This window comes from Ambystoma mexicanum, chromosome 2q (genome assembly GCF_040938575.1).
Source record: "Ambystoma mexicanum isolate Mex_15411 chromosome 2q, UKY_AmexF1_1, whole genome shotgun sequence".
In the NCBI taxonomy this organism is placed as follows: Eukaryota; Metazoa; Chordata; class Amphibia; order Caudata; family Ambystomatidae; genus Ambystoma; species Ambystoma mexicanum.
The window spans coordinates 69,322,622-69,339,124 of record NC_090924.1 but is presented as its reverse complement, the minus strand read 5'-3'; the positions used below and the strand labels follow the sequence as shown (position 1 = coordinate 69,339,124).

The window sequence follows — 16,503 nt, the reverse complement described above, 5'->3', positions numbered from 1 at the left end:
ACTAAAGTGTGTGAATCTGGGCAAATATTTGCATTGTGACTTATCTGCTAAAATTATGTATCCATAAAAATTATTAAGTTCACAGTATACCCTCTTTAAAAAAAAGCATTTCTCAAGGTTCAATAGACAAAATTGTTTCATGTAAGAAAATACAATAATAATAGTAATAATATTCCTTTCAACATAACTGTCCATGATTCCCTTGTGTTTTTCATTCCTTGTGACATTTTCTGTTGTGTCATGTCCGCTGATGTCAACACTGCAAATCCGGTCCAGCCAGGATATAGGAAATCGCAGGACTTGCCCTGCCTTAGTTTATTCATTTCTTTGTTATTAACTGCAGCCCCAGGAAAGGTTCTGGGGTAGTTGTAGTGTGGTGGAAAGGAGCCATGGACTGCAAGCCACATAGAGATAGAAGACCGTTCACCACTCAAGCAACAATACATCCCTTTGCAGCGACATTTCTGCATTGAAAAGCAAGTCAAAAGGCAGCAGCCATCCTCACACAGTGCTTGGTGTTCCGCATCTGCAGCCCGGAAAACCAGCCTGCCCAATTTATTTATTTATTAAGTTGTTTTTCAGCTCATAGAACTTTACAACTATTACATACATACATGCTATCCAAAGATTAATTAATTGTAGAAAAAGAAATAAATACTCAGACATTCATATAATACATAATATAAAACAGTTATCCGTACAGTACTTAAAAGGCTACTCAACATTTCCTTAATACATTAATATATGTAAATAGCCAATTTGTATTAAAAGCTTTCAATATTTCTAGGCGGGATTGTTTTCCATACTCCATATAGAGCAATATATACAGCCTCAGATTGCACAATCAGACACCATCTCCAGAATTCCTCTGATTGTATATAATTCATATTGTGGACGAATCGACCATAATACAACATGTAATCATTTCGTCTTTCAGGGCATGAGGTTAATACGTGCCTAACAGTTTCTAGTTCATCAACGTTCAGGCACATTCGGCAGAATCTATCTTTTTCCAAGATCTTCCATTGATGACCGAAGGTAGATTTCACCGGGAGTTGGATGGTTCCCATTAATAATCTAAAATTCTGTACCAACAGGTCAGGGCAACATATTAAATATCTTTGAGGTTTATAATACTCATGTACAATCCATTCAATATATTTAAAGTTTTTCAATTCATACATACGAGTAAAATTCATCTCCCAGTCAATTCTCTTTGCTTTGAATTTAAACGCTTTTTTGATAACAGGGAAGAAGCCACACCAGTTCCTTTTTGCATCCCGCTGAAGTTCTTGGAAATAGTCACAACAACTGGTCATATATTTACTCCTGTGTGTAGGAACGTCAATTTTAACAGCATTAGTACCAATGACTTGTAGCAATTCACTCTCTGGGTGACACACAGCTTTCAAATTAAGAAGGCCACGTTGTTGCCTCACAATGGATCCTAAAGACTGTAGACCAAGTTCCACCCTAATGTATTGAATAGGGCACGACGAGGTACCCCCAAAATGGTTTGCGAAAATAGACCTTCTATTCTATCTAGGAAGGAAAGGTCAGAAATAGTGATGGCCCCTAAACCATACGCCAAGACCGGAGTAAACCATTGGCGATATAAAATTAGTATACCTTTTAGTGAGTAACCTGCCTATTCCTTAACAAACTTGTAAATCGTCATAGTAATTTGTTTGGCCCTCCTGATTTTATTCTCAATTAAATATCTGTATCCAATTTTACAATTAAAGAGGACACCCAGATATTTATACACATCAGTGTATTCTATATTGCCCCAGGAAACTTCCATTTTTACTCTGTTAACTTTTTTATTAGTAAGCAGCATGGCCCATTAATCTCCATAGTAGCAGGCAAGCTAACCCAACTTTACTAACAGCTATCATGTGACCTGCTACTGCCCCTCCTTCTGGCATGAGCGCCATCATCAGGCTAAGGCAGAAATGTAGCCACTACAGCTCTGCAGTTTACCCCACAGCACCTACTTGTTGCTCCTATCAGAGAAAGACAAACATGACTAGGCATTCTGTAGCAAAGATCAAATGCAAAGTGTATTGTTGTGAGTGAAGGAGTTCAATTTAAGGAAGCATTTAGAAACCCCCAAATGCAAATTGTATGGGGAAGACAATTAGGTTCTTTTGATGTGGATCTGCCATCATTGTGGGCTGCATGTATAATATTAGACCTTCTTGCTTGTGCTAATGGGCCTTTAAAGGAATAGAGCATGATAAAGCTGCTATGCGGTTTCTCTTATGCACTTTTGACACTGCATGTAACTTTTGTATCTGCTATGTGGTTAAATCATCTTTCAGCTACTGGTTTTGCCTTTGGACTGTGCACAGCATAAGCACACATATATCAGTGGACATTTTCAAGTTCCAAGCTGCTGGCCAGGTATAAAAGTCGCTCACCCCTGGTATGGATGCCAGCAGCCACATGTGTTTTTAGCAGGGATTTTTGCAGCTGATTTCTTGCCGCAAAAACTCATACACTTTTGTAGAGAAAATGTGGGGGTTATCCCCCTCAAGCCCCTCTTCCCAGCTATTGACAACCTATTCCCCACATCCCCAATCTCTTATATCCCTTTAAACACCCCACCCCCCATATTTTCGATGACTTTTTGCAGCAAAAAATCAGCAGCAAAAAAGTCTGTGGAAGGAAAACAGGCAATGCACACCATTTCTTACCCATGAAGAGTGAACTATCACTCACCAATCGCTAGCAGCAGCAGTGCACTTACTGTGGCCTGCATGCATTCATTACACTGATGTCAGTGATTAAGTTACTTACTCCCGGAGCCTGACATTAGCTCAGATGTAACCACTGACACTGGTTATTAACCAGATAGTATATGTAATTAAAATAATGTAAAGTGGTCATGTACAGTGCCCTCTAGCCATTTATTGGTATCCTCACTGGACATGGCCCTGAAGAAAAGTTGGATGGGAGGGGTTGTTGGTAGAACATTGTGAGAGGAAGAGGCACTATTCATTGTTCAAAAAGTCTTGCAAGACCTCAATCCTCCTTTGGAGAGTCCCATGATCTTTATCTTACAACTAGCATAAATAGCCCTCACCAGGAATGTCTTTCTGTACAAAGATCCCCATTAACAACAATGTTCTGGAACATGTGATGGGAGCAACGTTTGCACCTTCTTTGGCAAATCTATATGTGGCTGACTTTGAGGACAAATATATCTATAAAGATACTAACCCTTTTAGTAACCAGATCATGCTATGGACACGTTACATAGATGATATTTTCGTCAGCTTCACTGGAGAAGAACTGGCCTTTACAGGGTTCATGACATGGCTGAACTCACTGAATAGATATCTGAAGTTCTCCCACAGTATAAATAAACAGGTTATTCAATTTCGTGATGTAGAAATACGAGCATCTGATGGTGGATTGAGTACCACTGTCTTTCGCAAATCCACAGATCGGAAATACGCTCTTGGAATATTAAAGTTTCCATACCAAAAGCCTCAGAGACAACTTGCCATTCAGCCAATTTATGAGGTACAGAAGGAACTGCTCAACGTTACAGGAATATGGCACACAAGCAGGTGTACTTACAAACCGTTTACGTAAGAGAAGTTTTTCGAGGGAAAATTATCAAGTATGCTAGAAAACTGTCATGATCTCTGCTTCCAAAAGGTCAGGGTTTTCCCAACTCCCTTGGAAGCAGATCCATAACCGAGGTTCCGAGTGCCAACCAGTCCCAATTGGGACCTTTTGGACCCAGTCCTGGCGCCAGTGGCACCAGGCTCATAAATATGCCCAGTCCCAGCGCTGGAAGCGCCGGGCTCATAATGCTTGGGTGGACTTACCTGCAGCAGACCATGCTGCTTACTTGCCTGCCAGTTGAGCCTCTGATCCTCTTCTGTTTGGAACTACTTTTCCTGTTGGGTGGGGCAGGAGCCACTCCCTAGATTCAGAACACTGGAACTCTTCTGGAAAGCAGGAACTCTTTTCTTACCTAGGCGTGGCTGTGGAAGGAGACACCTAAGCACTACAGGAGGCTATTTAAACCACACCCGATGGATGAATCTTGCTTTGCGTTATTCTGCATCCTCTGCAGCAGAACGCTCATCGTGTCTTCTGCATCTGATCCTGGGCCTAAGGAAAAAGGCTTACCATCCTGAATCCAGTCTTCAGCAACACCTATAAAGACAAGAAAGAACAGGTTAGCATTACGGTCTTCAGTGACAGCTCTTCACTTACCTGGTCCATCGGCTGTCACCAACGCCTCGCGCTGAATTCCGGCATCTGAAAGACAAAGGCTTACCTACTCTTCGTGCGCTCCGGAGGTCTTCACACTGCATTCCGGCATCTGAAAGACAAAAGCTTACCAACTCTTCGCACGCTCCGGAGGCCTTCGGCGCTGCATCCCGCATCTGAAAGACAAAACAAGGTGTGTTTAAAGACATTGGGGAACTTTAATACTCACGTGCCATTACTCCTTTCCACATCTAACCCAGTGGGTATTCCGGCACCCTGCAGCCGCTCCGAACTTGTACCTGCAAAATAAAAAGACAGTTAGAGCGCATCGTGAAGCAGGCAACAAGCGCTTACTTACGTGCTTCCAGGCGCTTCTATTCATCACACGGGCTCCATCTTCAACTCACTTCAGCCCGTCATCCGCCATCGCCGGAACCCTGCAAAACAAGAGACATCATTACTAAAGACTTTAAAGACATTAGAATTACTCAAAACTTACCGTTCGTGCAGTAAACGACGGACAGCAGTCCTCTGAAGTCAAGAGGCCTGCTCCCCTTATCCAGTGAAGAAACTGGTTACAGCACCCTGCCCCGAGGCAGATGGAGAGCACAGCGTTCACTTACCTAAGGTGAGAGCGTTAACCTTTGGGGTTCTACAGGAGAAGAGAAAGGGAAGAAGAGAGAGACATTCAATAACCCAGTTCCTTAATCCCATATTTTCTATCTGCAGACATCTTACCCTTCGAGTCAGACATACAGTGCACAGAGGTCCAGCCCAAAGAGCCAGCCGTGTGTTACACATCACCTTTGAAGATACGGTATACGCCCAGTCAAGACCGGCGCCTCTACGGGAATCAGGTGAGCGTTACAAAAACTGGCAAGAAACATCCTGAGAGAAGTGACATTACAACAATAGACTAAACCTGAGGGTCCCCAATTGATCACAGCAGTGTTCAGATAATCTAATCAACAGAGTCAAGAAAGAAATCTTGAAGCTCTGGCCTATAATAAACGTGGGGTCTGTAAATTTACCAACACCAAGATTTGCTATAAAGAAAAGAAAAAGTCTTCGGGATAAAAAATATTCGTACCAACCACCGGACCCAGTCGAACAACAGAGTATACTGTGTGATACAGAACCACCACTGGGCCATGCACCATGTGGACAAAGCAATGTCTGTCCTATGACAACAGGTACACAAATTCTAGATCTTGGATTAAAAACTCAGTGGAAGCAGAATTACTTTACAAACTGTAACAGCTGCAATGTTATTTACCTAATCAAATGCCCCAGCCAATTGAAATATATTGGCATGACGAGCACACCTATTAATAAACGGATCCAAGAACACATGTCATGCATAAGAACAAACCAGGCAAATGCACCCTTAGTGGCACATTTCCAACAGAAATGCCATGGTGCCCATGACCTCAAATGGACCATTATCGAGAAGGTAAAATGATGGAGGCGAGGAGGAGACATCCTTACTATGTTACTCAAAAAGAGAGCAAAACTGGATATTTTGCCTAAGAACGGACCAATATGGTCTTAATGAAGCCACACCTTGGCAGACACTATCTATGCTACAATAAGAATCTTCATGGAATTCCAGCATTGACTCATATCGCTCTGTTGTCCATCTATTCACAGGTAGGACAAAGAAGAGACAGGCAATTTAAACCCTATCAGACTTTGTGATATGAGATGATACATTTCCACACTATAATGAACGCTAATGTGTAACTTGGATGCTCTGCTGGCCTTTTTTTAAATTTGAAAAATGTAATAACAGTAGAATGCAACTCCTTGTAAACAATGTAAAAACTCTCTCCCAGATATTGATTGACAAAGATTTGGTATACATGTGCCTGTAACATCAGAAAGAATTAGAGACAAACAGTGTTGAGATCGTAGGATGAAAGCCTGATTCTCCCCTTTCTTCTACAAAATCTTCAGTATGTGGCATGCCGAATATGCCTGACCTGTCTGACCGGCTGAACCTATCCGGAATGGTGCACTGAACACATGGCTACTGACTCCGTAATGTGATTTGAACTCACGCTGGAGTGAGACGCCACGTGAGTCACGTGTTTGCCATTATGTCAGAGTGGAATCATTTGATTTCGCTTCCCTAATACAATACAAACACGGGAAGTGCCAAAACTTAGAACACCAGCGATAACCGCAGAAAGAAGATTGATACAATGCGGGCCGCACAATATGAAATAGGAACCGCAAACGCGAGGGACAAATGCTTTATATGCACACTAACTCGGCACTGCAAGGTTCTAAGGTCTTATCACAGTCCCACAGATACGATTTGGGCCATGAAGATATTTTCAGCTCATAGTTACATAATGGAGATGGATGAGACCATTATTTTAATACAGTCTTTTATCTTTTTTTCTCTCTTGCTTCTCTCGGTCCTGTACCAATTTAGGTTGTACAACTGGATAAACAATCCGTCCCAAGGGATACAGTTGGTGTATTGAAGCCAAAATTCCACGTTTGGCACCATCCTAAAAACCAGGCAGTTCAGTGCAGTGTGCCTACTCAGATGGAGTAATAGTTTTGAACTCAAGTAGATTCACTCAGAAATGTAATTGTAGCCCCACCGGATGGGCTGTACATGGTGTGTGTTTCTAATATGTTGTGTTCTGAGGAAATGCTGAAATAAAATGCCTATTCCTCTGCTAATGGATTTACGGCTGCAACAGAGTTGTGAAACTGCATTGTTTTGTGTTTTGCAGGTTTCGCCTTGAGCTTCTCTTACGTGTATAGCAACAGAGGTGTGGTAATGTATATTGTATTCAACACCTCCTTGGTTATTCAGTGCAATTAAGCACTAGAAGTTTGTGAAGACTATCCTGAAGAAAGTGGTTTCACTCACATTATTCCACTGAAACCGGTAGACAGTAGTTGCTGCATCTAGGAAGCATATAAAACCCATACTGAGTTTGAGCAGCCATCACTTCCAACTTCCTGTTGTTCAACATTAACTATACACAGAAGGATGAGAGTTGTTTGTCTTCATCCTTTTAATAATTGGTGTTTATGGTTGCATTATAATCACAGATTTCTTAACAAGAGAGATCCAAGGGGAAATCCAGTTAGTCTATAGGCCAATAAAAATGTTTTGTATCCTGAAAAAGACTACTGATCTTTTGCCATAGGTACCACTCATTTACCGTCTTCGTTTAAAGTGGTCTAGGAAGGCAAGGTTGGAACTTTGCTCACCAGACCAAGTGAAACTTTAGCCATCTAGTTGACAAGCCATATAGACCTTTTTCTTCTTATACCGTCTACCTTTAGATAAGCGGCACATCAGCGCCTTCTATTATTAGCCCACCATTAGGCAGTTTTAGATAGAAAATCACTCTATCCTTGTGTCTTTTTGAATATCTATTAGTCCCTCCTATGACCACCGGGTGACTGAGAAGCATGTTGCAGAGAACTTCTATACAGTTGTGTTCTGCCCCTTTGGGGGTGATTCCGAGTTTGGAGGTAGTCATGGTGTTATTAGCACCATGGCTGCCCCCAAACCCGGGTCCGAGTGCGATGTCTCTGAATGGGCACTTACCGAGTCATTCCAACCTTGGAGGACCCGTTAAGTCCCCATTCAGAAAACCATTCCCCATTCCCATTTGAGCCCCATAGGGGCCGTTATTTGCTCCCTGGTCCCTTAACGGGTTCCGCTAAGAACGGCTGGTCAGACCAGCCATTCCTGGCGGGACCCGCTAAGGGACCTCGGAATGTGGCGGTAGGGGGTTAACGGCACCGGCATCCTTAGCAGTGCCGTTAACCCCCTACCGGCATACTCGGAATGAGGCCCTTTGTGTTAAAAAATGTATGAGTTAGGGCAACACCCTGTTCACTGATAAACTGCCCCCTTTAGTGTTATTGTGTTGTTGGATACATGCCAGAAGTATCACAGTCCTAGGTACCTCTTTGTTTCTATGGAGTTGGTGGTGACACTTGGGTATGTGCTTATATGGAACGGAGAGGCCAAGATTAGGTAAAAATTGCAATGGTCTGGATCTGCAGTAGCCACTGATGTGCGGGTCAGGGTGATAGAACGAGAGAGGTGAACTGTGTGTTAGCGTAATTCATTTTAGAGAGGAGGCAGCTAGTTGTGGAGTCAAGGATAGTAGAGAAACATGGGGTACATGTGGTAGACACTTTGTGCTTACAAAATCAAATAACCTAAGGAAAGTACACCTTTGAGGGTGGCATTTTGTCACAAGAGGTTTGGAAGGAGTACTCTGTGATCACCCCTTCCCGGTTAAGAATTTGTATAGATTCACTGAGGTACTTAGAATGACCACTTCTGTGCATTCTTTCACCAGCAAGGTCTTTAATAGTCAGAGTTTTGCGGTGTGATCTCTCAATGATTTTCATGAGCATAAAGTGAGCACACATATATGTGTGGTGAGCACCAAACCCAAGGAGCAACATTGCTATTAAAGGCACCTATGACCATGTAACCGATCTATTTTCAGCAGGCAAGGAAAACAATGGACACTTCTAAATCTGTTTTTAGGTGCTCTATTTTTGGAGGTGGTGGACTTGAGGGCTTACCGGGAGAAGGTTGGATCCAATACTGCTATATTGTATCTGACTTGGAAAATAATAACAAGTCAAAAAAAATAACCCTCATTTGGTTTCAAAATCAGATGTCATTACCACAAATAGAAACACCTTAGACCTTTCACCAATACAAGGCCATTTTGAAATGTTTATTGAACGCAACAATGTTCAGAAAGATATTTTTGAAAAGGAAATAGGACTGCATTATCCAAAATGACGGTGGAACATTTTAGTATTACGAAGTGTGCTGACTTTCGGCCATGGCCCTTCTCCAGTGGCTCTGCTGAGAGTGCTCAGGCACGATTGCTGTTCTGGTGGAAAGGCCAATACATCTGACCAAAACCTTTGTAATGTAACCAAAAAAACGAATAATCTGATTTGTTTCTCCCTGTGCCTTCCTAAGATTTGCAGTGCATTTTTAGCGTTTCAATTCCACACTTTAGTCATTAGCTACAATGCCGAAAGGGCCCTGCAGGCCCAGTGACCCTACCTACAAAGTATGGCATGGGTGCATGCCCGAGCCACAAAGACCACTGCACGCATGGCTATCAGAGAGTGGCCCATGGGCATTCTCTGCAGGCACTGTGCCGGCTGTGCTCACAGAGCATGGCTTGTAACCCTGCACACAATAACAGTGGCCACAGTAACCTCATGGAAAATATATTTGCATTATATTCTCTTATTTGACCTCCATGTTTCTGGGATATGTGAGATCTTCTTGGCTAGGTGGACACACAGAGGATGTAATCGAAAAATATATGAATAAGCTTTCCCATACCACCCAGTACTCTCCAAAGTAAGACGACCTCATTATACTCATACATATAATTCACCTTCATTGTTTGTGTAAGAAGATATATGGTAAAAAGTAGTGAATGTTGCTTTGGAGATGAAGTTCTCAGACAATGCACGAGGAGATCATTCTTGTACATAAATGTATCCAGATTAAATGATATTCTAATATTACGTGCACAATTATACTCCCTCGTTCTCCTTTGATCATCCATCTTAACCTGCCCCAACGTCCAAAATGACTGTAACTGTGTTTCATGACCTGAAGATTCGGATGGATGGCATATGATGATGTTCTGTTAGAGTGTCTGAACAACAATGCTGCAGTTGTTCTATTGCCCACCCTCAAACATCCTCGATTACACATTGCTGGGGAGGAAATGACAGTAAGAAGGCAGGCTATGGAGCAACTATCTCGAGACCTTTGGGACTAAAATCCCTCTGCCCAATCAGAGTTGAACTCCTCAGAATTCCCTTGTGGTCAGGATTAAGGCCCCAAAAACAAATTGAAGGGAGGCATAAAAGGCAATAACCACTTTTAACTTTGGTTACAAACCTAAAAGATTGACTGCAAGTGGGGGCAATAACCCAGTAACTGACTGTGGGTTGAGAAACATTAACAGATTGAGCAGGATTTGCAGCCATACATTCTCAGCATTTAAAAAAACAAATATGACATCAAAAGCAAGCTATCACCCCTCCCCCCACCACCACGTTGAGGGGTGGACAGCCGAGACTAAGGTAGGTCAAAGCACAGAGAGAGTAAATCTGTTATTTGTTCTACCAATCCTCATGAAGGGACTGCGGGCTGGTGATTACAGAGATTACTCTGATGAGGGACCCTCACTTTCTGTGATATTTCCTAGTGAAAGTGACCAGTTACAAATTAATTTCGACTCCTCAAGTTTTTCGAACATTTGTTGCACTGCTACACAGAAAATTACAGCAAAATTAAAGGAACATTTTATCACTTATTATGGGGGCCTGTTACAATATTTAATTTTGTGTCCATTAAACGCGTTGAATGGCCCGTTTTTCTGCGTGTAACATATAGTGGAACATACAAAAACTCAAATACCACAACTCGATGCCGACGAAACAAATTGTAACGGTTTCAATAAAACTAGTGGGGTTTAAACAAAGGTATCTATGTCCATATGAAGGTGATTATGCTGTATTATACTAGAATCTCAGCTAGGGACTTACTTTATTGTTAATAAGTATAGTAACATGATTTATTGTTTGCAGGAATGGTGACTAAGAAATGAGCATGTTTACACAATGAACATTTTCTCCTTCTTCAGCACAAGCCTCACAGTGACACGAGATGGCTATGGTATTCTAGTTGTACTCCATTGTGAGAGTGACATGTCAGCAGCCTGACTTTGAGAGATGGCTGAAGACACTGGCGGTAAGGGAATTACCTCAAAGACAGGCCTTAAATAAAGGTAATGGCCCACATTACAAGTGAGCCGGTATTTGGCAGTGATTCTGTGGATCCGGTGGCACTGTTAGCGGCAACCGTAACCACAGAATCACCAGCATATCACACCATCGTAGGAGCGCGCATTCGAGCATGCCGAAAACGGCGAGACTAGCATGACAGAAACTCTGTCATCGCCAGGTGAAATCGGTGGCACCGCCAGCAACAATGCCGGTGGCAGCGTTTACGGCTTGTCACTCATGCAAACAATGGCAACAAAAAGACCAGCACCCAAAACAACATCATCGCTGGAACGGAAAGTTTGCTGGCGGCCATTTTGGAAAACACAATCCATTGATAATCACCCAGCTCCTGTTGCCATACGAACACGCAGAGACCGGTATCTCACTAGCAGGCATGGCATCTTGGATCCCTGAAAGACGGCAGCGGGAGCTTTGCTTTTCTGAGCAGCAACTAACCATCCTGACAGACAGCATTGTAGAACATGCTGGTGAGCTGTTGGCGACGGACTACCGGCGCAGTACACAACTCAGGAAAATTGCCATCTGGTAGGAGGTTGCGCAGAAGGTGTCAGCTGTGGGACTTGTACCCCGCACAGTACATGACTGCCATAAAAAGTGGGATGACCTCCACCTGAGGGTCCGCAACCTGCTGTCAGCGCTTCGTAACAAATGCCTGGCCCCTGGCGGTGGGACCACCTCACAAATTAAACTCATGCCATGGGAGGACAAATGCAGCAGTGTGCTGCACCTTGAAGGGCTCGAGGGAGTGGGTGCGGCGGAGGCTGGTGGAGGGACACCTGGAGAGGGTGTTGAGTACAAAGTGCCACACCAAAACAATCACAGCAGGCATACAAATGCAGCGCACAACACACAGAGACAGGCCCAACTGCATGACACCAGACCACATCCAACCCATACAGTGTCCAATGAACCATTGGCCAAGGGTTCACAAACATTGCCCTCCCAAACATCCAAACACACATATCCCCACATGAGCACTGGTCATGTGCAGACATTGACAACATGAGAAGCAACATATACACGAGGCACACACCCTCAAGGGCGGCATGCATCACGAGCAATCTGCCGCCGTGACACTCTCACATGCATGCATGCATCAAATGTGCCCTGACGGGCTTGGCCCTGGCATGGTTGACCGCCTACCTGTCAGACCGACAACCCCAAGTGCAAAAATGCGCTTCCCTCACCTCCACCTCACTCCCCGCCTGTGGCGTCTCTCAGGGCACCATTCAATCGCTATGGCTCCCCAAAAGCTACCTTGCCCCTCTGGTCCACTCAACCGCCACCATTGCATCCCACTCCCAGTGTAATGCTGATGACACCGACAAACTTCAATCTTCTATCCTCTTCTTCCTCTCCATCCTCTCTCATACATGAGTGCCTGACTGCTAATCATGCTGTGTGCTCTGCTGACAATACCTGACTTAATGTCAGCAAATCAGAGACGCCCCTCACCATGACGCCTGCGCCCTGTTACCCGCCCACTCCTTGGCCACCCTCCATGGGATCGCTCCCCACACACCCCTGAGATGCTACATACTTGACCTAAGAGAAATGCACTAACCCCCATGGTGGCGGGTGACAACATATGTAACAGTACTTTCTGTAAAATGGTCCATGTCACCATAAGCACACTTATTTTGGTGCAGGGCAGCCACCCAAAGGGCAGCCATGCACATTGAAATGTTTGTCACCAGAAAGGTCGAGTACCATGCAAATGGTACTCTCTCCTCATATTATCTCCTCGCCAATGGGAGTGGGCTAGTAGATTTAAGTGATCACATCGTTGATGGCAGGCACCATGCGGACCGTGTTAGAGAAAATAGAATTGCCATGGTCATCAAAACTGATAATGGATCTCCATTTCAAGGCCATGAGTGGCAAACATGTTTAAGAGAAATTGGAGTAACGCATTAGAAGATTAATGACTGAAAGCCAATGGAGAAGTTGAAAGGTTTATGAGACCTTTGCAGAAAGAGATACAATAGCTTTACACTTGAAAAATGATCCTCAGATAATGCTATATCATTTTTTAAGGAACTCTAGACTAATACCACATTCATCAACAGGATGTTCCCCATCATTATGATATTTGCTTGTCCTATATACCAGGAACTGTTCCTGTTATTATCTTGTTTTTCAGCTAACACTTTTAGCTGTTGTCTTGTGTTCATGTGCGCCCCGATGCCTGTGGGCTACCAGTGCGTTATAAATGAATAAATAAATAAAGCATTCAAGCTGGAGAACTTCCTTATCATCACAAAAGGAAATTCAATGAAAAAGAAATACAAATAATAGCAAAGTAATCAGGAGAAGCAGATAGTCATCCATTCAGGGGGATGACTGATACCCATGGAAAGAAGGAAAGTTTCAGAGCCCGTTAGAAGCTGATCCCTCTTGTGTGGTTGACTGAAAAGGGACTATGGTTATTGCACTACAAGGTCATGCACCCATAACCAGGTACATTTCGTTGTTAAAGAAACTGAAAGTGGAGCCTGAGTTCCAAAATTAGCAACTTGATGAAAGCAGGTAGAGTTCAGAGTCGGTGCCTTCAAATGACATGGACAGATCTATCACTACGCAGGCGTCGACAGACCTAAGGAGGCTTCTCCAGGGTTTGAGGAAAATATGCAAGGTTCATATGTTCTAAGAAGGAACACACCAACACAATGGTGGGTGCATGACTATGAAATTACCCACAAAGGATTTAATATAAACACAACGTTCATGTAAATTTGTGAGTAAAGCAATGTATTAGGTTGAGTGGGCCCTTTAAGTGGACTTAATGGCACCATACATCTGGCCAGAGATGCACACAAGTAAATAAAAGGAAGCTCACATGCAAGAGCGGGTCATTCCACACCAGAAACATAGTACACTAGTGTTCTGACGAAGGTGCGATTGCTGCTCACTCCATGTGCATCAAAACACCTGTAATTAACTCCCAATAAGCAATAAAATAACAGGCCTCGCTGCCACACTCACTCACCATAGACTGTTAAGCGTAGGTAGAGCTGGGAATTGGTAGTCTCGATAAACGTTTGCAAGGCCTCTGAAGCACTGCCTCCCTTGCTGGCCAGCATATCGATGACAGTCTTCACTTGGTCTGCAAACGAGCTAACCTTCTGTACCCGCGCTGTCTCCTCCGCATTCAAAAACTCCAACTTCTTCATGTAGCAAAGGATCTCCTCCAGGAAGTGTGGTGAAACAGACCTCACTAGCTGCTTCCGGAATCGGTTGATCCAAATACCTGCAATGGTAATGAGTAAATCAGAGGGTAACAATGCAAAGAGTGAGTGAACAAAAAGAAGAAAAAATTAAAGACAATATACAGTTAAGAAAAAAAAAGACAAAAGTAAAAAGTTACATGCCATAGTGAATATTGTACTTAATGTGCATTGTCATTTTCCGCCATACTTTTGAGCGTTCTATTTAAATGGGGTGGGACCACAGCCTTTTACGTCCAGCACACAAAATTTGTCCTTCTTTTGTTTTTACTGTGAAGCAGGTTCCTGCCCATTTTGGTAGAAACCTTTTCGCAGTGGTCGAAGTGAGCGGGAGCGGTCGGGAGCGGTGCTCCTCTACTTTTTTAAATTATGTTTTACAGCTCCTATACTTTTATTTTAAAAAGAAACTGTTCCGGAATGGTTTCGTTTTAAAATAAAAGTGTAGGAATACGTTGCAGCTTGCACTTTCAGTGCACTGCACTGAACGTTCCCTTAAACAGTAGGTGCAAGAGTTTGGGGATTTGTATTGTGTGTGGGAGGGCGCGTGGTGATGTGGTTTGTGGGGAGTGGGGACAGACCAGCAGGGAACATAGCTCCACTACTTCTTTTTGTACACTTCGACCATGGCTTTTCAGTCGATTTTCTTATCAGTCCCTTTCACTCTCCCTAGGCTGGATCCAATTTGCAGTTATGTTTAAGTGGGGAAGGCAGGAGGGTGCCTGGGAGGAAAATGGACTATGGAATTGGTGGTCACCACTGTGAGTTACCTGGTCTTAGTCTTGCCTCTCGTCTCCTTGTCTCTACTCCATACATTTGAAAGATTCCCAAGCACCAGTATCAAGAGGAAGGACGAACCTGATCCCAATCTAGCTAAAGCGATTCTGTAAAATGACATGACCAACCCGGGCATCGTCCCTGGAGCTTGTGGCAATGCGGTAGTTTGCAAAAGCAGATGGAGTTTCCCAAGCTGCTGTAATGGTTATAACCTTCCATTGAGTGTGTTGCTGACAACCAATTGAAGGCACCCTGGCCCTTAGAGCATTTACTCAGATGAAATTGGGACAGTATTTCTAGAACAAATGACAGTTGGGTTCTCAATATCACCTTGCTCTTTTAAAACACAATAAAGTGCTCTCAGGCCAATAAAGGGTGGAGCTTACATACTGTGTGTCAGTGTGACTGCTCCGGAAAAGCTGTCTTCCAGAACACCAGCTTGATGTCCGAAGTGTCCATGGATTTGAAATTCCACGTTAAGGTTCAGGAAGGATGTGTCCTCTTCCAAGTGGAATAGATATGGCTTAGGACCTCAAAAATGACTTTTCACCACCAGGCTTGACAGAGAGAGAGAAGAGAGGACTCTTCTATAGTCTTATGTACCCATAAATGGACACGATAATTCAACATGAATCGAGCTGGAGGTTGTAGATACAAACCCACAGACCCAAGACTAGGACCAAAGACTAAAAGGTTATCGCCCTTCTCGATGCACCCGTAGAAGAAACTCACCTAATTACTCCTGTACCTCAGAATTTCCGGGGCAGTCACACTGACACACAGTATGTAAGCTCCACCCTTTATTGGCCTGAGAGCACTTTATTGTGTTTTTAAAGAGCAAGGTGATATTGAGAACCCAACTATCATTTGGGTATCAATGACTCAATGACACATTGATCATTTACATGTAATTGATGGGAGGGATGAAGGATCTACACCCCACTCCCGCTGGTGGATAAGATCCATTTTATTTGGGTAAGACGAATGGGATTAATTGTTTCTTGATTCATCAGATCCGAGAACCAGAACCTGGCTGGCCAGCATAAGTTGGTGAGGATCATAGAGAAAGCTGTTGTTTTTGGAAACGTTTACATTGTTTTGTGCTTGATTTGGGCTGGGTTAAAGCCATAGTTATTCCTGCTGTCCCATGAGATATCCAGTGACTAGTGGCCCCTGCCCAGACAGGGGGATAAAAAGGGACATTTGCTAATGAGGAGAGAGGTACTGTAAATAAGAACACTAAGGGAAATCCCCACTCCTGAAAGAAGCAGAGCACTACTTACAGCTGGTGCTCCCACTCATGTTGGATCCCAAAAGAGGGCTGAGTAGATCCAAATATTTGGAAATGGAAAGAATGAAGAATGTTGTGTTGAATTGGCAGGAACACCAATTTCAAGAATCCATGTGCTTTTAAGATAATATA

The 16,503-nt window shown here is 43.4% G+C and overlaps 1 protein-coding gene across 1 annotated transcript in view; it reads right to left on the bottom strand.

Moving 5' to 3' along the window:
• The window catches only part of NLRC3 (NLR family CARD domain containing 3), a 425,619-nt gene extending 411,294 nt beyond the window's left edge, over positions 1-14,325 (bottom strand). Inside the window, exon 1 of the mRNA XM_069646866.1 lies at positions 14,069-14,325. Coding sequence (XP_069502967.1) covers positions 14,069-14,252 — 184 coding nt within the window. The 5' untranslated portion in view covers positions 14,253-14,325. The remainder of the gene's footprint in view (positions 1-14,068) is intronic.
• Positions 14,326-16,503: the final 2,178 nt, after the last annotated feature.